Source organism: Podarcis cretensis (assembly GCF_951804945.1).
Source record: "Podarcis cretensis genome assembly, chromosome: 1".
Lineage (NCBI taxonomy): Eukaryota > Metazoa > Chordata > Lepidosauria > Squamata > Lacertidae > Podarcis > Podarcis cretensis.
Genome location: NC_137170.1, coordinates 137,752,795 through 137,777,281, shown reverse-complemented (window position 1 = coordinate 137,777,281; position 24,487 = coordinate 137,752,795). Strand labels below are relative to the sequence as shown.

Genomic DNA, 24,487 nt, shown 5'->3' with positions numbered 1-24,487 from the left:
AATGGGCCTTTTCTGTCGTGGCTCCCCATTTGTGGAACGCTTTCCTCAGGGAGGCTTGCCTGGTGCTTTGGTTACATATTTTGAGGCAAAAACATTCCACTTCTCCCAGGCCTCCAATTAAACCACCTATGGCCTTTTAAACTGGGGGGGGGGGGGTTTGTTTTTGTTTGTTATGACATGTATTTTTGTGTTTTTATATTGTAAACCGCCCTGTGATCTTCAGTAGAAGGGTGGTATAGAAATTTAAATAGTAGTAGTAATATCCAACTGAGATTAAAGTACGTGTAACTTCAATGGGTACATTTAACCATTACCTTTAGCACGCCATCCCTGTTTTCATCATTGTCTTTATTATATTCCAAATTCCTTGAGAATGGGGTCTTGAAGACAGTTTGCCTATGAAACTTGGTAAAGTGCCAGTGAGGGTGTTATCTAAACAAACACAATGGCAACCACTACATTTTAGAAATTAACAAAACCAAGTTACCTCTACAGGCTCTTCCTCGGCACCAACAGGTTGACAAGAGATAATGTATTCAGTGGTCTCTGAATAGGGCGTCCAAGAAATGGTTGTCTGAGAAACTGCTTCCTGGAGCCTTGTGTGATTATTCTTGGGCAGAAGGTTGTGGGGATAATAAGCATGTTCATCCACGTCTGGTAGGTCTCCAGGCTGTACATGTGGCCTACGCCCCACTGGGGTGGTGGCAGTTGTAGGGGTCCGAGACCCATATACTTCCACAATGACTTGTTGGCCTGGCTTGCTCAATATAGTCTGCTGACCAGAAGTCCCTGGAAGTTGGATACCATTTCCATTATCATGTGGGTTGTTGGTGAGATAAGGCGTGTTCTCCACAGTGCTGGGCACATCCAGGTTCTCTGACACACCTTGGCCAGAGTGTGGCAGCGTTACTAGCTGGGGAAGCTCATCTAGCCAAAGAGAGGTTAGAAGCAGTCAAAGCCAGGTTCTCAAGCACCCTTCAGCAAGCGCTGCTTTCATTATGAAACAAACCAAACAGCTGCTCCATAAAACACTGCCCAATTCAAGCAATTAAACGTTAGCAGCATTCTCAAGGGTGCTACATGGTCCTGAAAAGTCATCATGCAGTTTCTCTACAGAGGCTACTTAGAGCACTTCAGCCAGAAGGCAAAAGCATGTGCCCACAGAACTCAAGATGAGCCAAAGTGATGACAATTTTTGTACCTTTGAGACGATCCCCTATGAAGCAAAAGAACCTTCTTGCCACAATTGATCTTTTGCTGAATGAATGAATGAATGAATGAATGGCAGAACATTTCTATCCTGCCACTCTTCCACCATGGAAGGCAAGTGTGTACATGACTCTCATCAGGCTGCATTATGTACCCTCAAACTATGCCCTGGGACCACTATCTTCAGTTCCTTTGACATAATTTCAGCTAAAGGAATATTATATACTACACTACTCCTTGCACCTATTTCCAAAATCATTTAGTTTAGTCTGATAACACCTGAACTCTCCTCTACTTTACAACTACTTACCACCCACTTCAAAGGTGAATCTGGTTTGAAACTAACAGAGTTATGTCAATCATCCATGACTGAAGCTCTTGACTCCCTTTCTTCTGAGAAAAAGCAACTCTTGTGTCTTAATAATGTATGAACAAGTCACTCAGACCCGCATGCATCAGCTGATATCTACTAGGCAATATAGATTTCTCCTTTTGAATCTATAAAAAGCTAGATGGTTTACAATCCAGATCAAATCAAGCATTTGTAGGTTCCACTGATTTACAATTAAGGAGAGTTAAGCAAGTGCTTACCTCTCACCAATCAAATTAAATGTTGAGGATGCAACCCCATATACTATTGAATGTTGTGAAGCTTAATTCTGAGCAGACATGTTTAATTTGGATTGGAGTGTACCCTCAGTTTCTAACAGATTCAGAGGTAAGCAACAATATTAAATCAACCATCTTAAAAGTAGGAAACAGGAAAGACAAAAAGTGAAAGGAGGTTTGTCAACTGCAGCCAAATCTATTAAACTGCATTAGTACTTTGCAGGTCAGGATTACCAACTTATCTGAATATATATATACAAATTGATGAGTGTCTCCACTTGTGTCCAGATATATAAAGGAAATTTTAAGCAGTGATGTGCCATCAGTTGTGTGGCAATGGCATTAACTGAAATTCAAAACAACTGCATCTAGCTTCTCTTTCGGGCTCAGTAAGATTGAAGGTGTTTTACCTGTTTTTGTCCTTCCAATCAATGGTTCACTCTTCTGATTATTCTTCACAGCAAATACATAGATGACATATTCTGTTCCTGGCTCCAGACCTGACAAAGGATTGGCAGAAACCCATTTTTAAAAGGAAGTAGTATTCAAAAGAAGCAGTATTCAAAGTCGGCACAACAGCTTCCAGTGCAATCTTATACATGCTTACTCAAAAATAAGCCTCATTGTTTTTCATGGCGCTTACTACCAGGTAAGTGTTTATAGGTTTCTAGTTTTGTACTCTATACACACACTGCTCCCATTTACTACCATCTAGTTATTATTCAGATAGGCAGTTATCTAGCCAGGATAAGGTTTTGCTGGTTTAACTTCTTATATTTTAATATGGTTTCTCTGTTTTTCTTGTTTTATTACTTTCACCTCTCTGTTATTTAATACTGTTCATCTGTTGTCCTGTTTAAGTACAGATTTTGTAAATGCAGTCACAGTGGAAAGGTGGGATATACATGTTTCTAAATAGATAGATAGATAGAGGCAGGCTTCTAAAGGTTAGAAGTGCTAATAAGGTTCATTTTCTGAAACAACTGAACCAAAGTGGTCTATTGGCCTGCTGCATTTTAGCATGGCCAGGATACGGTCCCAGACTGTTTTGCTATGCATGTGGGAGTAGGCTTAGTTCTCAACTGCTCCTATTCAGGTATTTGGGACAAAGTGCACTAGTTACAACGGGCAAAACTGTTGAGGCAGGGCCAAAAGTTGTCATTACCAAACCCCCCAACCCACCCGGGATGGTCAAGCAAGGAACAGGCTTATCCCACCTCTCAGCTGAACAGCTGACTTCTTTGGGGAGGGGTACATACCTGTAATCGTGGCCTCCGTAGTGCCAGGGCGGGGACGAGGAAGCACTTCCCTAGGCTGCCCCCCAGCCTGCTCATATTTGATGATGTATCCTGTGATCTTGGCCCGGGGTGGCTGCCAAGTGAGCAGCAGGGAGTTGCTTGTGGTTGTAAGGAAGCGGAGGTTGGAGGGGGCGTCAATGGCTAAGGAACAAATAAAACCATTGAGTGCATGTATTTTAATATGACATCATATCCCTCAAGGGGGAAATACAGTTTCCATATGTTTCAGCTACAAGTCTGAGAACATTCTGCTTCTTCCCCAAAGCCCAAGCGGCGGGAAGAGAATCACTGCTGTAACATGCCACAGATGATTTACATGATCAAAGGAAAGGAAACCACCATTTCAGTTAATATGAGTTTTTATAAACTACCATTACCAGTGGAAGCATCAATCACTACTGGGGAGCTGCGAGCATTGCCGTTCAGGGTGTAGATGTAAATCTTGTAGTCAGTGCCGGGCTGCAAGCCTGTGATTCAAAGTGAAATATTAAAAATAAAATAAACCTTGCTCATATAAAGTACTGTTCTGAACAGCATTGCACCTCAAGTCAATAAAAACATGTTAGCAAGGGCTTCCAAGGAGGTTGGCTGACAAGCCCTAAGGGTGGCATCACCATGAATGGCGGGGATGGGAATTAGGGCCTATTGTGCTGCTTCCTATTGAAGGTGAGCAGAGTTTTTGTTGCAGACATCCCTGCTGCATTCTGAAATCATACTGAAAAGTAGTGGAGGTATGGAAAGGAAGAGCCAAAGAGACTCAGACTCGGAGCCTGGGCGCAGATGGGACAATGGGCAGTCACAGAGGTGGTGTGAATAAGTTCACATACCAGTGATAGTGTAGGGTTTAACATCAGGGCCAATTGTTCGTTGAACAGGATTTTGACCATTCGCTGGGACAGCATCAATATGGAAACCAGTGATTGCCTCAGTCTTGGTACGCCAGATGACTGTGATGGTCCTCTCTGTGACATCTGTGACACGTGCCCTACGGGGAGGGCTGACATCTGCACATACACACAAACACCAAAAGTCAGGCAACCGTCCGTTAGCACAACAGTCTGCTAGTACTACAGTCATACACAGCTGTTTGGAAGACTTAAGGCTGCAGACACACTATACCTTTAAAGCACACTCTACACATATTTCTTCTCTCAAAGAATTTTGGGCACTGTAGTGAAGGGTTGCTGGGAACTGTTATTCTGTGAGGGGTAAACTACAACAGTCAGGATTCTTTGAAGTGGGGGATAGTGCTTCAAATGTGCTTGCAAACATGCAGTCTTGCAAACATGCATTGAGGCAAATTCCACTAAAAGGCCGCTTTAGAACTATCACTTATTTATACCTCCAAACCCAATCTGCCTAGTTCTCACTCAGGATTAGAACCAGTGATTCTAGGAACCCATTTCCAGGCACTCCCAACAAATATGAGAAGAGGGATAGGCCCAATCTAGACTAGCATCCTGTATTCCAACAATGACCAACTAAATGTCTGTGGAAAGGAAAGAAGCAGGTCACAGCCAGGGCAAGAGCCCCATTGGTGCTCCCCAATGACTTCTATTTAGAAACCTGCTGCCTCCAACCCTCCGACAGCCATCATGACTAGCAACTGTTGATAGATGTCTTTAAAAGAGGATTATTCGTGGACTTAGTTGGTGGGCCTCACAGCAGATTGTGGTAGGAAATTTGCTATTTGTGGTGTGAACTTCCTTTGGTCTCCCCTGAGTTTTTCAACACTCAGCCTTATTTGATGGTCCTGGGTTCTAATACTGGGCAATTGGGGGGGGGGACTTATCTATCCTCTTTCTTCACACCATGCATAATTTTATACACCTTTATCATGTCCTCCCCCTTCCCACTTATTTGCCTTTTCTCGAAACTGAAAAGCTCCAAATGTTTTTGCCTTTGAATCAGTGACTCCATGGCTATTTTGAAATGTTGAGTAACTTACTCTCTAGGGTAGTGACTACACCCTGGGCAGGTCTGCTGGTCAGAGAGTCCTTCAGAGCATAGATGCTGACTTCGTATTTGGTTGCCACCTAGATGTAACAAAACCATGGACTGCTAAGAGATTTACATCCTCCAGGAGGTCACAAAAAGCTGGTGCATAAGCCACTTCAGTAAGCCTGCTCTTTGTTTATATTCTCTAAGCCAATGCATTGTGAAGTGTTGGGAGCCTTACTGAGAAATCAGAAAATCAGATGGAGCCAAATATTCAGATGACACAAAGAAACGAGCATTTTTCAGTGACTTGCATCCCTTGGTAATTAGCTTTTATCTGCTCTTTTGGAGAATTGCATATTCCACATGTAGAGCTTTTTTTCTGGGAGAATTCAAGGGTATGCAGTACTAGCACTCACCCACCCCCAGATGTTAAAAGTATGTCACTTACTGTAACAACTTCATGGTGAGAAGCACCACCTTCTTTCAAAAAAACAAAACCCCACTGTCCCTATGCATCTTTTATGAGATATATAGAATGAAAGTTACACATGGCAACAGTGACTGCAGTCCCAGGGACTGTCAGGAGATATACCCATAACTCTCTGTCTTCAATGGAAACCCCTTTTGGAGGAATGGGAGGTGGTTTCAGTGCCTATGCTGCTTGCTGTAATGTATTTATTATTTGCTTCATTCAAATGCAGTTATGAGAGAGTGCTGAATGTGTAGTCAAGCTCAATAGAGGTTGAACTTCCACCCCAAATAATGTTGTGGCTTCAAAACAATTATAACCAAATCCATTTAAAAAGAAGAATTTTACCACAAGTGGTGGTCATATAAAATAATCCAGGAATTATGGGAATTAAGGGGGGGGGGAATACTTAAGAGAACATTTCCCAAGAAACCAGAAGTTTTTCTTCTGGGAATACGTAACAGAAGTCCCCAAGAATACAAAAAAGATTGGAAAATGTTTGTAGAGTATTTTAAAAAATCAGTGTAAACAAGTGAACAGATTAGCAGGACTTGAAAAAATTCAGCAGTGCAAGAGGAAGTAGGAAAAAATGAGTACGAAGAGTAGAACTTTGGTAACTAAGAATACACAGAAGAGAGAGAAAAGAAAAGATACCAGAGAAGGAGAGGAAGGGAAGTCCTTAGGTGTTTTGCGTTGCATCCTTGGTTTGTAGTGGTTTTGTTTTCATTTTCTCCATTTATTCTTTACTTATTCTTTTTGAACTGTATGTAAAAACACAAATAAAAAATCCTTTCAAAAAAATAAAAGAAGAATTACCATGAGTCCTGAGACAACAGCCGATGTGCTATCTGGAGAGAGGTTAATTTCTTTCATTGGCCCATTCTTATCCTTGGGATTCACTCTGATTCGGTATCCAGTAAGCTGAACATTAGGTGCAGTCCAGGTGACTGTCAGGCTGGTTGGAGCAACCTGAATAAACTTCAGGTTCATAGGAGGTGGGATTGCTGTCAAATTTAGGATTAAAAATTTAGATTACTTCGGGAGTAGTCATGAGTACAGAAATGGCTAGCCCTGCTGTGAAGTTTCAGGTGACTGCAGTTTTGATGATGTGATCAGGTATCTTTAAAAAATCTAATAGAAAGCAAGTTTCAAAATCCAGGTGCCGTGAACAAGACAAATATGTATTGAAATATTTTTATACATGGATCATCAGTAATGGAAGATAGTTGCTGGAAAAACAGGGAACAACTAAGCTACAAAGTCATCTTTAAACAATGCTGTCACAATTTAACTGAGTAATACACACACACACACACACACACACACAGACAGACACACACACACACACGCACGTGTGGAGGTGATTGGTGCTGTTTTCCAATGTCCCTGGTTACAGATTTAGAATTTTAAAGAGTGGTTATAGGTATAACCAGGCAGCATTCTGCTGTGCCTGCCCCAAAACAGGGTCAATTATGTGATTTTGGAAATATCATGATGATTTTATAGAATCAACAATAATCAAGATTATATGATGGTAACACGTTGCAGAGACTTACCGACATTTATTGACTAGGCTGACAAAGGGGAATGCCCCAAATCAGTCAAATTCTGTGCTCAAATGTTGTGTGCAAGTACTAGTGAAATTAAAAGGATGTGGAAGGACTGTGGGCATCGGCTGCAATGGTGATCAAATTGGTGAGAAAGGAAGAAGGAGAAGGGCAAATGGAAGTGTCATAGGGGACCTTCAGAACCCCTGCCCAAGGCTTTTTTAAAAAGTGAAAACTAATCACCTTTTCTTTTATCAAAGGTAATCTTTTTAAGGGAGGAAAAGGCAACATGTCCCTTGATTCCAAAGTCAGTGTGTGTGTGTGTGTGTGTGTGTGTGTGTGTGTGTGTGTGTGTTGCTTCTGATATCCTTCATCTTCCATGCAAAAGAAACCCACGTCTCTATGACCCCACACCAAAGGCGTTCCCCCTAACTGGGGGTCTCATAGATGAGAAACCAGCAGCACTTGGAAACTATTCTGGCCAGCCAGGCAACGAAGGCAGCAGCTGCCCTGGCCACCGGGTGGCATTGCTATGTGTGTACCTGTGGACTGGGTCCCAATCAGAGGCAGGCTCTCCAAGCCATTGTGCAAGGCAACGATGCGGACAGTGTACTCAGAACCAGGCCTGAGGCCATGCAGCTCTGCAGTGTCGTCTTCGCCATCTGGAGCAGGGAATAGCTCATGGATTCCATCCTCAGGGGTTGAGTAGGTCACCCTGTACCTGGTGACTTGCCCCTGTGGGCTTTCCCAAGCAATTTTGATGGAATCGACATCCACCTCAGTGAATGTCAGTCCTTTAGGGCGATCAATGTCTGTTAGGCAAATTAATGATGAAAGATTAAGTGGAGGGGAAGGGTGGGGAAGCAGGTTTGGGTAGCACAAAGCACTTTGTTATAGGCATGCAAAGCAATCTTCTATTTCTCCACATCCCAAAATAGAAACAATTTATTTATTTTATTTTGCAGCCTGCAGAGCCATTTACAGCAGCACAATGGAGGTGTAGCAGTTAAGACTTGTACCATGTTTTTCAGCTGTATGTTATGCTATTGCAAACAGCAATCAGCATAAAGCACAAGCTTTTTGGGAATTGAATGGCTGGTAGTCACAGCAGCACACCTCTGATGGTTTCAGCTGATCTGACCATTGCAGTGATGCTTTTGCTGCAACCCAGAAAACCGGACAGGCAGAAGCAAGGAAGGAGCCTGGAATCTGGCAAGCTCAATCCCCCATCAGAAAATAGCCTTGGCTAAAGACCCTCCTCAAATACTATTCCCATGGACCTGCAACTATTTTTGCTAGCCCAGAACCTCTTTGATGGAGGAACTGTGTTTCCCAAAAGCGCTCTACACCAGCCAGATCAGAGACTCAAGCTGATCATTGTCTTTGTACTGCTGTAAGTGACTGCAGAAAGGCCTCAAGGTAGCTATTTCAACAAATTAACATCCACATATCAATTTGTCAAAACACACACACCATTCTTGCAAATTATTGCCATAAGCATAGATAATATGCATACGAAGCTTTATCTTTAAATTAAAGATAGTATTTGGCAGACCAGGATGTTACTTTTGATATAACAATTTCAGCGTATTAGTGATTCTGTTTCCATGACTGAAAACAGCCTGTTGGAAGGCTTAGTATCAGCTCCAGGATAGACATGGGCTGCTTCAGAAGTCCTGGAGTTCATATATTTTCTTCCATTCCTCAGGATGTTTGCAAACACAGAAGTGACGTCAGGAGTGCTTCCATGTACCTAAACAGTAACATCGGAAGCAGCTCTTAGGCAGCAGAGAGCAGCATGGATCGCTTTTCAAGATGTCGGTAAAACTAGCACTGCAATTCTATGCATACTTACTTGGGAGGAAGTCCCCTTGGACACAATTTACCTTGCTGCTGAGTAAGTATGCACAGAATTGAGCACTCTGCCAGTTTCCGTGAGCCAAGGAGCAGTCTTTTCATTTAAAAAGAAGATTCAAATGATTGCATATTTTGCCACCATTGATAGCAAAGTGATGTTAGAGTTGTGCATTTTCTATGCTTTCCAGGTAGAAAAGGTGACTTTTTTTGCACAAGTCTGGGGTTTCAGAATGCTGTCTTGTTTCTCTTTCAATTCCAGATTTCTTCTCTTAGCAGGGTTAATTTTTCCCTTCATGGGCACAGCACCTTTTGCATGGAGGAGACCCTGCTGTTCAGTGGAGCCCTGCTCTCCTCTCCTTCCCTAAGCAGGAAACAGAAGATCTGCTCACACTGCCCACGTCTTCCTTATGAGTCTCCCAGATGCATCTGGCTGGCCACCTGTGCACATTCTGGACAAGATGGACCTTTGGTGTGATCTAGCCGTGCTCTTCATATATTATTATCCAATCCTCCCCCTATTCTGTGTGTTCAATATGTACAGGCAAAGGAAGGAAGGCTGGATGGGGATATGGAAGGTGCACATAGACTTCCCATTCTCCTGTGAATACATCGAGGGGGGGGGGCGTGGACAAATAGAGCTCTGTTGATCCCACACAGCCGGAGCGTTTGGACAGGAAAAGATCGTATCCTGACTGTATTACTGTGGGCAAGTCTGCCCTGATTTGTCAGGGCACAGAGCCTATGGCAAGCAGTAAAACTCACCAGCTGATGAATTCACCAGGAAGCCTTTGTGCCTCAATGTGCATTGTTAGTGTGCAGATTTATTTCAGGGTTGAAAATGCTGGATTGTGCTCCACGCAGAGAGAGAGCTAGTCTCCTCCTTCACTTTCTTTTTCATCAAAATTTGATATGCAGATTTAAAACTTTGCATTTATGCTTTCAAGTGACTTAAATTAATTTCACTGTTATTGCTTATTTACCTCCCCACAGGCTGCTGACAGGAATAAAGAAAAGAAAAAAGCAAGCTCAGCATTGGTATCTTGGTCAGATAGTATGTAAAAGGAGTTTGCAATCTCCAGCTGTCACCTTCACTATCTTACCATAGAAAGTACAATATTTCGCACACATTTAAAAGCAATTAAGAGTCAAGGTTTTTCATTTTTTGCATTGACCATTTTTAGCCATACTCAAAGCACATCTTCTGAGGCGGGGTGAGCAACCGAGTTTTAGTAGCCTCTCTAGGTTGTAGTATCAGTGGGAATGATGCTGTTTTCTGTGTTTTGCACAGATTTTTGAAAGTAGTTATATCCAGTGAATTCAAGCATTCAGAGACACTGTGTTCCTGCTGTAAAACCCAGAAAATGCAAAATACATACTTGTAACAGCTGTCTCAACCAGAGGCTGGCTTTCTCCATTTTGACCTTGGGCGTAGACACTCACTACATACTCAATTGTAGGTTGCAGTCCATCAATTGTAACTTCAGTTTGATCTGCAACAAAAGGCCAATAAAACATTAATCAGGAATGAAACGTTATTTATGGATGGCCTCATTCTGTCACAACTGAGACCCTTGTGCAAGTATTCATTTGTGCTCCAAGTGGAAAGGCGACTTGCTCTAGATTAACACAAATAGTTCCAGATCAAAAGATGCTTTGTTAATGGATTCCACACTCAAATTTCTTCAGAATGAAAAATGCAGAAATTCTTTGCTTTATAAGCCAGTTCCAATGAAATATATTCTACACTGGGGGCTTTTTAACAAACATTCGCAAGGAGGAAATCAGATGTCTAATTAAAGATGAATAACAATATTTGCAATCTTTACAAAAATACTCTTAGGATGTTGCCAGCACATCTCAAGACCATGATGCTTGTCCACTGCTGCAGACTTGTTCTGTCATTCTAGAAGAGGTACACTAAACACCATGTTGGGACAGAAGATGTTACCTTTATGTACAGTGCCTTAGTCTCACGTGACTATTAAATGGACTACAACTCCCATCACTCTCAGCCGGCATGCTAGAGGGGCACCAAGTTGGGCGAGGCTGCCCTAGAACTAAATGCATGAGCCAGGACAAGCCTGAGCAAAGCCTCAGGTTTGGGCTCCTCCTACTGTTTCTCCTAATCGGAGTAGAACTTGATTTGTATGAATGCGGGAAGAATCAACGTCTGTAATAAACCATGATTCCTAGGTTCACACACATCAGCGCGATGGGAGAAGAGAGGCACACCTCCCTGAAGCTCATTCCAGCTTGTGCATAGAGCATTATACCATAATTTAGCATTAGATGCATACACACATAGGTATGTGGAACTAACTGCGTGGTTCTATAGGTCCTGGCCATTGTGCCTCTCCAGGGCCCACGTTTTGCCTCAGTCATGTACACAATTCTGATTTTAGCATGTTATCTCAGCCCTTTGTGGAACTCCATGGAACATTTTGGTAACTGAGGAAGACATTGTTATTCTGCCAAGGCTTCTTATGACCTGTAGGCTTTTATTTTTTTTTATTTCTGTTCATGCTAGTGCATTCTGAAAAAGCACAAGAGAGAGAAGCTGGCCTATGGGGAAGGTGCAGTGGTGACCCAACATTTTGGCTTGCTAGTAAGTCAGCCTTAGATTATGGACTTTTCCTTCCCTTGGGTGTCCCTCTCTGAGTTTTATGTATGCACTGTTCTTACCTGCAGAGAGAACTCTGGTTTTTGTGGGACCATGGTTATCTTTGGGAACAGCTGTCACTCTGTAACCAGTAACTGGGGAAGAAGAAGGCTGCCATCGCACAGTTATGCTGCTGTCCTGAACATCAGTCACTTGTAGCTGGGATGGTGTATCAATCTCTGCACATAAAAGAATTAAAATCATTCATCTCTACACTACACCAGTGTGGTGTAGTGGGTAAGAGTGGTAGTCATGTAATCTGGGGAACTGGGTTCGCGTCTCCGCTCCTCCACCTGCAGCTGCTGGGTGACCTTGGGCTAGTCACACTTCTCTGAAGTCTCTTAGCCCCACTCACCTCACAGAGTGCTTGTTGTGGGGGAGGAAGGGAAAGGAGAATGTGAGCCGCTTTGAAGGGGAGTGAAAGGCGGGATATCAAGTCCAAACTCTTCTTCTTCCTCCTCTCTCATTGGCTTCTGTGACAGACCTTAGAGAAGACTGACCACCTTGTGTTCAGCAGAAGTGTGGCCATGTTGGTCCTCCAAGGGCTAAAGTAACTCAGTTAGAAGACATTTCTCAACGACACTAAATAATATTCTGAATTTCATATGGAACCTGCAGTGATAACACCAGAGCCTTGTTTCTCCATGATGTGGTCTTGGGGAACAAGCATTCAAAAACTGTAGATAAGAAAGTTGGGGTGAAGAAAGTGGGAGAGGGGGGAATCGGCAGAAAGCGCTATTTGAAAGTGTTAATATTTTAGTCTGCAAGCTAGATCTTGGGATTTTAACAGATATGGGGAATTAAATAATGGAATATATATACATTACTCCTTCTCCGAGTTTTCTTCACACACAAAAATGTTATGGCAAATTTGAACCTGTGTGCCAACTATGATAATCATTATAGGCCTTTATCTTCACCATCAGAAGGGAGGTGGGTGGCTACCCCCAAAACAGCTCGATTATGGACCCCAACTCTGGAACACTCTTTCCACGGGAAGCCTGTCTCAGGCTTGGCCTGTTCAGTTTAAGGTACCAGGCTAAGATTTTATTTAACCTATAACTGAATGATTCAACAGCTATTGCTCCTGAGACTTTATTTGTTACTTTATCATTTTAGCTTTTGCACTGATGCTTAATTTGTCGCTTTATACTGGTGCTGCTAAATTTTAAATATTTTATGTGATTTATTTGTTCCACTTTACTTCATTTTATGCTACCTTATGTTATATTTTTAGAAGGGTCTTTTTTCTGAGAACTTCATTTTTGAGAAGGTGGGGTATAAATCTTTCAAAAATGCATATTAACAAAATTAATATATATGGTTGAGCATAATATTGCTTTGATCCACGGCTGTGTTAGCCACTTTTGGGATCAAGCATAATCCTTAAAACCATGGATTGCCACCATGAGGGACCTAAATTTTTGCTCCTCTGCCAAATCACTGATGCTGCGCTTTCCTTTGGCTCCACCCACTCAACCTCACCTATCCCATGTAAGCCTCTCCCATGCTCTACAATAATTGAATACAGCCTCCACATGACCACAACATAGTGAAATATCACATGTGGAAGAAGACAAGGGGTCACTGTTGCCCTTCTCCTTTGGGGATTGGTCTTCCAGATGCATTTGACCGGCCAGTGTTGGAAACGAGCGCTAAACTAGATGAATAAGAACGCCAACATTTACTGCCTGCCACATTTGCAACGTATTTGGATTCAAACAAATGGAAAGCACTATTGTGTTACCATCCTGATGTAAATCAAGGAGTTGTAGAAAACAAAGCCATAGTTTTTGCCAGCAATCTCAAGCTCATCAAAAAGCAAGATGCAAGTGTTTTAAATGGGTTAGAAGTCTTTTTGCATGATGGACAGAATTGTTGAATTAAGCCAGTGGGGTGAATAATTTGGTTTGTTCTCCCACCCTTTAAAAAAAAAGAAGAAGAAGTGAGCAGATGGAATAAATAGTTCTTAAATGTCCACTTGTCCTGGCCTTACCTATTCTGTAGTCAACAGTGACTGGTTTGCTGCTGGCAGGACTGTCTCCACGTCCAGTGACTGCATACACAGTGATGGTATAGTCTGTTCCAGGCTTAAGTCCAGGGATCGTCGCAGTGGAGACATGTCCAGGTACAGTGAACTCTTGAACAGGCCCACTGCCACCTATGAGCAATAGCACAAGATGGTCAAAAGCTCACAGCTGTTGTTAAAATGACGATGGTGGTAGTACATAGAATCATGGAATGCGGTGTTGGAAGGGACCATGAGGTGTATGTAGTCCAACCCCCTGCAAGGCAGGATTATTTTGCCCAACATGGGGCTCGAACCCACCACCCTGAGATCAAGAGTCTCATGCTCTACCAAATGAGCTATCCTGCCAACACCTAGGAGCCAAGGGGTCTTGGGCCCCCCTAAAATATTTGAGGGGGCTGCCCCCCTGAAGATGATGGGCATTGGCATACAAATGGTGTGTGTGCACCACATCAAGTGATCAATTATTTTATTCAATTTGGCACTCCTGTCCCACGTGATGACCAAGCTGGTGGGGCCAGTGGGAGTGACATGCAGATCAAATTTAATAACTAAATTTGCAAATGGTCTTTATCCCCAAAAAGGGTTCAAAGCAATTTGCAGAAAAATTAACAAGTAATAAAACAATCATGTATAAAATACATAGAAAGTAGCATTACAACCCCCCCCCCATGGCAATTAATGCCACCAGGATGCCTAAATTAGATCCTTGTAATGCACATGTTGTGGGACTGCCTTTGGAAAACCCATGAAGATAACTGTCTCAGGTTGTGTTTAGTACCAATTAATATTGTGTATAATGATGACAGACCAGCAGGTGCAGAAAAAGTCCTCTCAAATGTTAAGTTTTCAATACTTTCAAATTAAGGGGTACACAAATGTCCCCTCTCACACATATACAGCCCCCACCACCGACATTCATCTTTTTAGCGTTAGTGTGAAAGGGGTTTGATACCCACAAGATGCTCCATGTAAGCATCAGCCCCTTTCCCTTGAACATGCAGCTGTCAGGGCTGTGCCAGTAGCTCTGATCCCTTTTACCTTCCTTCTAACTTGTATTTGAATTGTAATTATCCAGTGTCTATCAGAGCCACAGCAGTGATTCGAAGTGTTGCAGTGTTTTTAAGTCACTTAAAACCTTGCCTCCAGAGTCTTACTTTAACTTCTAATATGAGGTATTAAGACCATCTAGCACTGACCTGTTTCGCCATATGTGATCCTGTAGTATCTGACGGTAACGGCAGGAGCCTCCCAGGTGATGACCAGGCTGGTGGGGCCAGTGGGAGTAACATGCAGATCTCTTGGAACATCAGAAACTAGACAGAGGGGTTTAAGAAAGGGAAAATTAGGAATATTCCACATCCTCTCAGTTCACATGTCATACTGTACAGTGCAACTGCCCAGTAAAGCTTTTAGATTCCTTTTGGAGACATCTTTCTAGACAAGGTAGTATTTTAGAACTACCCGTATTTTTCGCTCTATAACACGCACCTGACCATAACACGCACATAGTTTTTAGAGGAGGAAAATCCGTAGGCATGCCACCCATAGGCATTCCCTCCATAACACGCACAGACATTTCCCCTTACTTTCTAGGAGGAAAAAAGTGAGTGTTATGGTGCAAAAAATACGGTATATTCTGCACTGGTTCCAAGGCAGGCAATGTTTCATCACTGTATTCCCCCTCTGAGATGCATCACTAGCACTTGCAGTTTATTGGAGCGGAAATAATTCTGAAGGAAAGTAGCTAGCCAAGCACCACCCTGCAAGCCCACTAGAAAGCTGCCATTTAAACCCATATCTGAATCTTCAATTGGGTTTTGATTCTGTGATTGTACCAAGAATCCATGGAATTGGGTACCGGACTTGTGATATTCAGCACTTTGAAAACCTATGGCCCAAAGCAGACAATATAAAACACTGAAAGTCACTGAAAGTCTGGGGCGGCATGTCCTGTTTCACCGCTTGAGGCAAATGCCCTGCCACTGCCGCCACCATTTCTCCACCTGCCCTGCCACCTCTGCTGCTGGCAGAGAAGTGACCCCGGCATTGGCATCAGTTTCAAGCAAGATCTGGTCTGGCCAAAATCATAAGATATCTTTGCATGCTCCACATGATCTCCCACAATTCCATCTGAACTTGGTGCCAATACTGGCACTGCTTCTGCACCAGCGACAGAGGGGCCCTGGTGGGGCTGCCGCCTTGGAGGTTTCTGCTGCCTGAGGCTGCCACCTCAGTGCGCCAATTGTAGAGCTGGCTCTGCTATAAGTCCTGCTTACTCTCTTCTACTTTCTCCAGAAATGCTGTTTTTTTCCAAAAATACAGCAACTTGAAAAATCACTGTGCTGCGTGTGTCCCTACCTACACATGAAGGGATTGGGAAACTCAATACAATGTCACATATTTTGCCTCCATGTTACTGGGAGGAGCAAGGGACACGAAGCTGCTGCTTTCAGCATTGTGTACATATGCTGCATATTGTTTAGTTCTGTTTTCTCGTCTTTTCTTAACACCTGCCAAAACTTTCTAGTTCTGGAGGCCACACTGATAGGGTTGACAATGTGCCTGAGGAAATCTCAGAAAGGATGAAGAGAGGCCTTGACTGGGTTCCTAGCAGCTGGCTGCAGTCCCTTCCACAACTCCATGAGTAGCAGAAGCAGAATAAAACTGAGAATGATGCCTATAACTCGTGAGCTGCCATTCAAAACCATCCAGTAAACCTGTAGGTTCTTACTGTTATATTGTCAATGCCTCACTTGCATTCTGTTGTGAAATTTCTTGACTCGATTTCTTCCCCTGAGCTTTTAGAGGAATTGACCATATCTAAGCCCAAGAAGAGAGATATCTGATGTTATGTGTTCCATTTCAATTAACTCTGTGACCTGGTCTCAAGAACTTAAAAGCTGTATTTTATTTTCCTTGTCTAGGTCTTACCTGTACTTTGCTGTCCCATCAAAGGCAAGCTCTCCTCTTTGCCATTGAATGCAGAAATGCTCACCACGTACTCAGACCCTGGAATCAGGTCAGTGAGTGTGATGGAATTGCGAGATGGAGCAATGCGGACCTCTTTGGGTCTGCTTCCCCCTTGCTCAAGGGAATGGCGTATTTTGTAGCCAGTGATGGTGGCACGAGGAGCAATCCAATGGACAGTGAAAGAATGGGCTGTTATTTCTGAGAAATCAAGCCCAGTTGGGGAATCAAGACCTATTTTCATAGGAAAATAAAGGAGATTTAAACCAACTGAACAGTAAAGTCAATGTCGTTTTTTTTTGTAGAAAAAGCATGCATATACATTGGATATATATTAAAATAGATAGGAAACATTCAGTCAAACCAATGTCCCATCAACCACAGCAATTAAGAGGTAAAGATGTGGGCCATAATAGGTTGTTCAAACACCAAACCCTTCCTGCACTGAAAGGGGAAGAAATAACAACAGTGGATAGGGCTATGAATGTGGAGTCCTGAAGTTATGAAATTGTATTGGACCAACTTCAACAGAGCCATCATGGCATGATAGTTCTTTCTAAGATTGGCTTGCTAAGACCAATTTGTAAAGCAAAATCTACACAAAAATTTTCAAAATCCTTAATATTTTTGAACAACTGAAATAGCAAAACAATCTTAATAAATTGCTACCACACAAATCTCGTTTGAAATAAAACTAGTAGAAAGAAAGTGAAGACATTTTCAATATTTGTCATTCTACAGACCTGTTTTCTGCTCTCCGCTCAGAGGTTTACTCTCACGTTGTTCATATACACTGTAAACCCTGATCAAATACACAGTGCCAGGGAGAAGATCTGAAGAGAAGAGTTAAAACAGCAACGATTTAGGATATTTAAATTTCTCTAGAAAGAATTGCAAATCTCAGCTTTTTACCCAGCAGAGCTCCTGGGTAAAAATGGTCATTTCCAGCTATTTTGTTTAGCAAAGTTCTAAATGTTACATTACCTGAGCATGCAGCATTATATGCTGGGAAAAAAGCTGGTCCCCCCCCCCCCATGGATCTTTCCAGCCTACAAAACAAGTTTCTCACTCTCTGACAGTTTTGCCTATTGTCATTTATTCACAAAGCATTTCCAGCTAGAATTTCCATATTCTTTACTGCTCTGAAGCTTGTACTGTTTCCATATCTACTTCCATCAACAAAACTCTTTAATTTTTTCTACCAAGGCCTTGGCACATTGTGTACTTGTCAAAAATGCACATAAGAACTAAAGTACAAATGGCAGCAACTCTTTAATTCTGACATTCATTTTCACTGTCTGGGAGAGATGAGAAACACTGCCAGCAGAAAATGTTTAACCTAAGAGCATCTCAGAGAGTTTAGGCTGGGTCAAATGTGTCATGTACTGTTGGCCTACCAGGACTTAGGTACTGATGACAGAGCTCATATTCTATTGTGGGATGGATAAATTCCAAACAAAAAGAAACATAATTTTTCAGGGCTACCCGACTGTGTATTTATAATGTTTCTTCCAGTACATGATTTCCGCATAAGACTTTTTGCATAGAGTTTAAAGTAGTAACTACAAAGAGAAAAATGAAATAGAGGCCATCAAAATGAAATTTGGTGAATTGAGGGGAAAACAAATGAAAAATAGTCATAGAAAATGCAGATAAAGAGTGACAGCAAGAGTCTAAAGTAGACGTCTAGCCAATCATCTCCCCACACACTCCCCCAAAGTCTACCAATCCCAATATCAAATCACATCAGTTTGATGACTGGATAAAATGTATCAATGAATCAGTCTCTTACTTGTTAAAACCACTGCATTGTCAGATGGTGAGATAGACAGCTCTGCAACATCCTCCTCTTTCTTCACAGGTGAGAAACGAACGAGGAAGTTGGTCAGTTCAATGGATGTTGGTGGAGTCCAAGTTACTCTTATAGTGTCATGGCCCACATTGGTAAAACGCAGGTCAGTGGGAGGAGGGACAGCTGAGGTTAAAGGACAATATTTTCAGTAATTTTAGAAGCACCGGAATTCAATTCAATAGTGTTTCAAAAATATACAAACAATCCCATGCAAAAAAAAAAAAGGGGGGGGAGGAATCCATTACAAAATCAAACCCATGCAAATGTACTACTAAACTATGTTTCATTCCACGAAAATAAGCTGCAGTAATCTTTCGATCTTTCATTACACAGTTAAAGCTGATGTAAAGCACCTTTAACCTCTCAGCAAAACCGTTATGGATTCCAAATGTATTCCATAATACTACTTTTTTTAAAAAAAAGAAAAAAGACAAGCAGTGAGTTCCTGTATTGTTGTCTTTTGCCTATGGATCTTGCAATCCATCTCAAATCAGAGAGGCCCAATGTGCTCTACAGCAGCTCAGAGACGGGAAAAGGCACCACTTCCATAACACTAACATGCATACAGATGGGAGGATGAACAATAGCTGTGAAGTCTCTAGGACTCTACATCTACTTACATAGGAAAAGGTTATAAAGCCTTACCCAGCTAAGGTGAACATACTAGTCTTTCCATGCAAAACAAACTCCCAGGTCATTTTCTGTACATGCACTACAGAGGCTTCAAAGACTGCCATGCCTGTCACTAGCGTGATTGGAGGATGCCTTCATCCCCAGACCATTTTGGGGGAATCACTTGAACACTTGGGCCACTAAGTGAGGATTAGGACAATTCTTTTGTATTTGGATTATTCCATTTATCTCCATTGTGGCCAGGAAAGCCAATGTGGATACATCACATAGGTTCTGAAATTTCTGAGACGTGGGTTCAAGCCCAGCTCAGATATGCACTGTGAAATGATAATAAAGCTGTGAGAAGAAATGTTAAAGAGAAATGTTTTCTAGCCACAAAAACATTAGGAGATAGAATTGCAAAAGCTAAACAAATTATCATCCCCTGAGAATTTGGGAAGATTTGGCAACCTGCTATTGAGATGCAAGATTCAACCTCAAATTGGTGGTAATACTAAAAGGAAATTATTTGTTTAATACCGTATATCTGTTCCCACTGAACTTCCAAAAATGTCCCCTGGCCACCTCTCCCTAAAGAAAGCAAGAGGCCCATTTCTCCACTGAGAACACCAGTCGTCCAAGCAGCTAGTGACAGCATGAAACAGTCCTCTCAACACAGGAGGTCTTCAACAATCACCAGTTTGCTGAGTCAGCGTAGCAGGGGCACTCTCTCCGCCATTAATGAGTGTGATTACGCTGATCTCATAATCAATGCCCGGCTCCAAGCCTGTGACCGTATAGTGTCCCTCTGAAGAGTCCACAAAATCTTCAGAAATGGGGACACTTTCTCCTGCTGCAGCTACTGTGATGCGGTAGCCAATAATGGTGGAGGCATTTAGTGGGGTCCACCTCAGGCCGATGCTTGTATCAGTTACGTCGACAAAGCTTAAGTCAGTGAGGTGGGGCACCTCTATTGTGTTACAGAGCAAAACAGGGAGCCAAAGACAAACGGAGGCAAAATACAACAAGAAGGAAGAGAGAGAAAAGGCAGTGATCATCAGTGAATTCAGCAGTGAATTAAAAGTGAAGAACTAGCGAAGTAATTGTGGTGATATGTGATATTTCCCTACTAAAAACAAGTCCAGCATTTACAACGTACAGCAATGGGTTAGATAGCTAAACCCTCTTACAATACCTGCAAAGCATCTCTTCTGAATGTCATTAGAGATGTTCTGCAGGATTTGCAGCCAATTCTCATGAAACACTCTGCCAGCAAATATGTTTTTAGGATGGAGCAAAATGGCACCTGCTCCAGCATATGTAAAACAACAACGGAGCCCATCTCTGGGGGGCGGGGGGAATCAAATTGGCAGGAATGTATGAGACCCTATCAACTAACGCTTGAGCCCCACAGTCTTAAAAGTTTGCTTCTCCAACTAACACATATGCTTGCCCGTACCAAGTTTTCCTTGGACAAATCATTAGTGGTTAATGACAGCTTGCCTGGGTTATACATGTTCCACACAGATAATCAGGTTCAGATTGTTTTGCCAGATGCAGTATTACTCGAAAGCAATTGCCTTGGTTAAATATTCTACTTTCAATTAGGATAAAGTGGGGAGGAAACAGTTTCTATGCGTCATGTCACAGACCAGAAGGCTGTAGACTTATGGGTGGGGGAAGTTGCCAACCAGTACACAACTGAGAAGACACTTTAAAGAAAGAGTGGCTAAGGATGGTGATCAAGTGGCTCAGACACTTTTAATGGATTCATTAGTGTGGCTGGGGAAACCCAGCCAGATGGGCGGGGTATAAATAATAAATTATTATTATCGTAACGGGACTAATATTGCTTCTTTCATGCCTGCTTTTTTGACCTGCACTACAGACGTTCACTCCTATCAACTTCAGTATCTAACAAAGCCATTCTTTTCTGAGTGCAAACTTTTAGAAAGATCATAGCCTTGAACCATAATCCTACTCGGAGTTAATCCCACCAGGTAACTGTGTACAGTACAGCAGTCTGAAACATAAAACATGCCATCCTTACAGAATTGTCATTTGTGAAGTTAAAAATGGCAAGGGATTCTAGTCTAAGTAATGAATGAGACATGTTCCTTTACCTGACATTGTTTTCATGGGCTAATCATCCTGAAGCAAAAGATTTGGTTTTGTACATCCAGCCCTACATATAGTATATATTACACAGCCTGGTGATTATTCAGCAGGTAATTTCTAAGGCCAAGTAACACTTATGAGCAACAGCTGTAGCAAAGCTGGTTGATAGATCACTCTAGGAATAGAGTCCTACCTCACTTTGTCTTTGAATGTAAGCACAGTTTTGAGGCGCTTACGTAAAATATGTTATGTGCTACTATACTATAGAGGGATGGGAAGGATGGGCAAAGGGACACAGCCTGTTTCAGGGCAAATGTGTGTTTTATGTTTTCTTTGGTGGGAGGAGTATACAATTCTTAAATTGATAAGGAATCTTTCAAAGGTGGTTTACATCTGGTGCAAAACATTGGTTTAATAATTTCAGAACCTTTTTCCATTCTGTTATGGAAAACCACTGAGCAGAACTGAAAAAGAAAGTATCAATTTTCTACCAAATAACCACTTATCTTTGTGGGATATGCTTACCATATCACCTGTAAAGAAAGCACTAAAGACATACAAAAAGTTTTTCCCCAGTGCTTCTTTTTGTTAGAAAGTGGCATTGGGTTAAGGACCTGATTGTTGAATTAACTCAAACCAGGGTGTTAGTTGCCCATAGGAGCAAAGAGAGACTCAACAAGAGCACAGAAATGCCAAGCAGTGTTAATGGCAAGCATCTGTGAAACACGGGAGCTGGGAGCCATGGGGGCGGGTGGGGGGGGGGATAAGACAAAATCCCATAATGACAGGTTTGGGGTTTTACAGCACTACAAGCCCAAGGCTAGACTGAGACATCCCAGACCATCATCTTCTACAACAGAAGAAGGGCAGGGTGTACATTTTCAGTCATTACACATACTTCTGAGCATAAAAAAAGAGCAAAGAGATACTTTTTCTTGGTCTATAGCTGCAATCATATGCACATTTACCTGTGAGCAAGTCTCACTGTTAATACAGTAAGGCTAACATCTGAGTAAACACAGATGAAGGCTTAATATTTTACTAGGGATCAATTGGCTCAGCTTGCTCATTTTGTATTTCATGATATCTGGGATCAGCATGGCAACAGCTCAATACAGAGACGGTACACTTGACTCTTGAGTGAGCTTATCCAGCAGCAGAGAACATTGGTCCTCCACCAGAATCTTTCTAAACCTCAAGCACTGTTGATTTTCAATGGGCAATGTCACCTGAACAAATAAGAACCTTATTTTCTAAAATATTCTTCACACCTCTGACCATTATTAACTGGCGCTTGATCTGGTTTGTCTAGATTTGATACAGCAACACGGAAACCCACACAAAATGTAACATATGAATAAACCAAAATGTTTGGTGATGCATTTCCCCTGAGTCAGAGGCAGCGAATCCAAGGCCAGTCTGCTCACCACTGTTGTATACCTATGCAAAGTAAGACAATAGTATAAAAACCGTATGGAATGAGCAAGTATGTTTGTCTTGGTGTCCAGGGCTGTGATCCTAATTAGAAGTAAATTGCACTGAAATGAACAGGATTTATTTATGAATAAACATGCACACAAGCAATGAAAAATCTTCACCGAAAGATGTTCAGGTACAGCTTTCATAAGTACAGAAATTTATAGGACGGCTCCCTGTGAAATTTGTCAAATCTGCTACTCGGTTTTTAAATTTTACCTTGTGTGATGGTTTCAAAGATGGGCGAGCTCTCCTGGTCATCTTTGACGGTGTAAACACTGACATTGTATTCCACTCCAGGACTCAGATTTTCAAAGATGCAGGATGTCTGTTCAGCATCAACTTCTTCCTCTAGAGTGAAATCTTGTTGTCCATTTGTAGGGACAGTAGTAATTCTGTATCCAGTTACATCTAAAGCACAGAAGTAAAGGGCTTAGTTGGCACTTATACTGTGCTTCCTTAAAACTAGACAGGAGCACAGCTATTTAAAGATGTGAAATGGTCACAAAACCTGGAAATCTGACAGCAAGAAGGTCCCCTCCAATTGCCTGCGACACATAATTGTTTTCACAGAATGTGGGGCAAGTATGAAGCATTCTGATGTTTCCATTTGTTATAGACTTGTAGAAATTGTAGGAATATATACTTTCAATATAATACAATGAGATGTGCACAGCGGTCTTCATGAACATACTGAGACACAGATCTATGGTGTGTTTCAATGTTAATTTTCCATTTTTCTGCTAAAGACATTATTTTTAACACAAATCTTGTGAAAGACAACTTTTTAAAGCTGTTTGATAGAGTTGAGGGAGGGCATTCACAAAGAAATGTGTTGTAGAAGAGTTACCATATTCTTACCCTCCTTGTTTTCTTAGTGGGCAGATTTCAGTGGTGCTATTCTTTTTCAAAATGCTCCCTAGAAAGGAGTGCCCTCCTTTCCCTCTGTATTAGAAATGACACTATAACAGATGTATCCAGTATCTGGTTAACAATGCCCCAAATGACAGCTCATCTTGGTATAAACCAAGGAAGTAAATGAGCAGGATTGCTGAGGATCCACAGTGCTGCACAGTCAAAAGGGCAGTTCCTAGCCATGCACAATATAAATACCTGGAGATGTGCTTCTTTCCCATGAGACAGTGAGGATTCCAGTTTTGGGGTTGGAATCAAGTTCCAAGTTGGTTGGTGGTGACAGAGCTGTAAGCAGTAAAATCATTGTTTTAAGATTTCACTAAATCGGCAACAGAAAGACTTCTCAGTATTAGTTGCTTTTTTCAGAAATGAAACTCAATGTGACATACAAAAAACATTAAAAACAATGATAAAACAGCCCAAACTACATACAGATAACATGTATAAATAGAATAGACTCAAACTCCACCCCACCACACTAAAAGAGAAGCAGAAAGTTAAGATCCAAAGGTATGGATAAACAAGAATGTTTTTGCCCAGTGCCTAAAAAGAGATCTTCCCTGGGAAGATCGTTTCATAAACAAGGGGCCACCACAGAGAAAGCCTATTCTCGCACTGCCACCCTCTGCACCTCCCTTGGAATGCAGGGCACAGATTAGATTATGTGGGGAGAGACAGTCCTTGAAGCATTGGGGTCCTAAACTGCATATGGCTTTAAAGGTAAAAACCAGCATTTTGAATTGGGCCACTAAACCATCTGGCAGCCACTGCACACAGGCCAGGATTGATGTTATGTGCTCAGACCATCATGAGCAACCTGGTTGCAGAATTCTCCAACATTTGCAGTTTCTGAAACATCTTCAAAGGCAGCCCCATTACAGTAATCTACTGTAATCCATTACAGTAACCTAGGTTACCAGAGCAGA

The 24,487-nt window shown here is 42.0% G+C and overlaps 1 protein-coding gene across 8 annotated transcripts in view; it reads right to left on the bottom strand.

The window, feature by feature from the left end:
• FN1 (fibronectin 1) overlaps positions 1-24,487 on the bottom strand; it is a 75,061-nt gene that overhangs the window by 7,728 nt on the left and 42,846 nt on the right. For 2 of the 8 annotated variants that reach the window (XM_079975065.1, XM_079975066.1), the window contains exons 23-40: positions 23,760-23,846; positions 22,866-23,057; positions 19,750-20,022; positions 18,381-18,563; positions 17,332-17,421; positions 16,553-16,822; positions 14,818-14,934; positions 13,586-13,750; positions 11,613-11,768; positions 10,307-10,420; positions 7,616-7,885; positions 6,343-6,530; positions 5,065-5,152; positions 3,944-4,120; positions 3,494-3,583; positions 3,078-3,257; positions 2,229-2,318; positions 488-927 (exon numbers count right to left, since the gene is read on the bottom strand). In XM_079975065.1, the coding sequence (XP_079831191.1) occupies positions 488-927; positions 2,229-2,318; positions 3,078-3,257; positions 3,494-3,583; positions 3,944-4,120; positions 5,065-5,152; positions 6,343-6,530; positions 7,616-7,885; positions 10,307-10,420; positions 11,613-11,768; positions 13,586-13,750; positions 14,818-14,934; positions 16,553-16,822; positions 17,332-17,421; positions 18,381-18,563; positions 19,750-20,022; positions 22,866-23,057; positions 23,760-23,846 (3,170 nt within the window). The remainder of the gene's footprint in view (positions 1-487; positions 928-2,228; positions 2,319-3,077; positions 3,258-3,493; positions 3,584-3,943; positions 4,121-5,064; positions 5,153-6,342; positions 6,531-7,615; positions 7,886-10,306; positions 10,421-11,612; positions 11,769-13,585; positions 13,751-14,817; positions 14,935-16,552; positions 16,823-17,331; positions 17,422-18,380; positions 18,564-19,749; positions 20,023-22,865; positions 23,058-23,759; positions 23,847-24,487) is intronic. The other 6 variants (XM_079975067.1, XM_079975070.1, XM_079975068.1 and 3 more) reach the window with 3 other exon arrangements.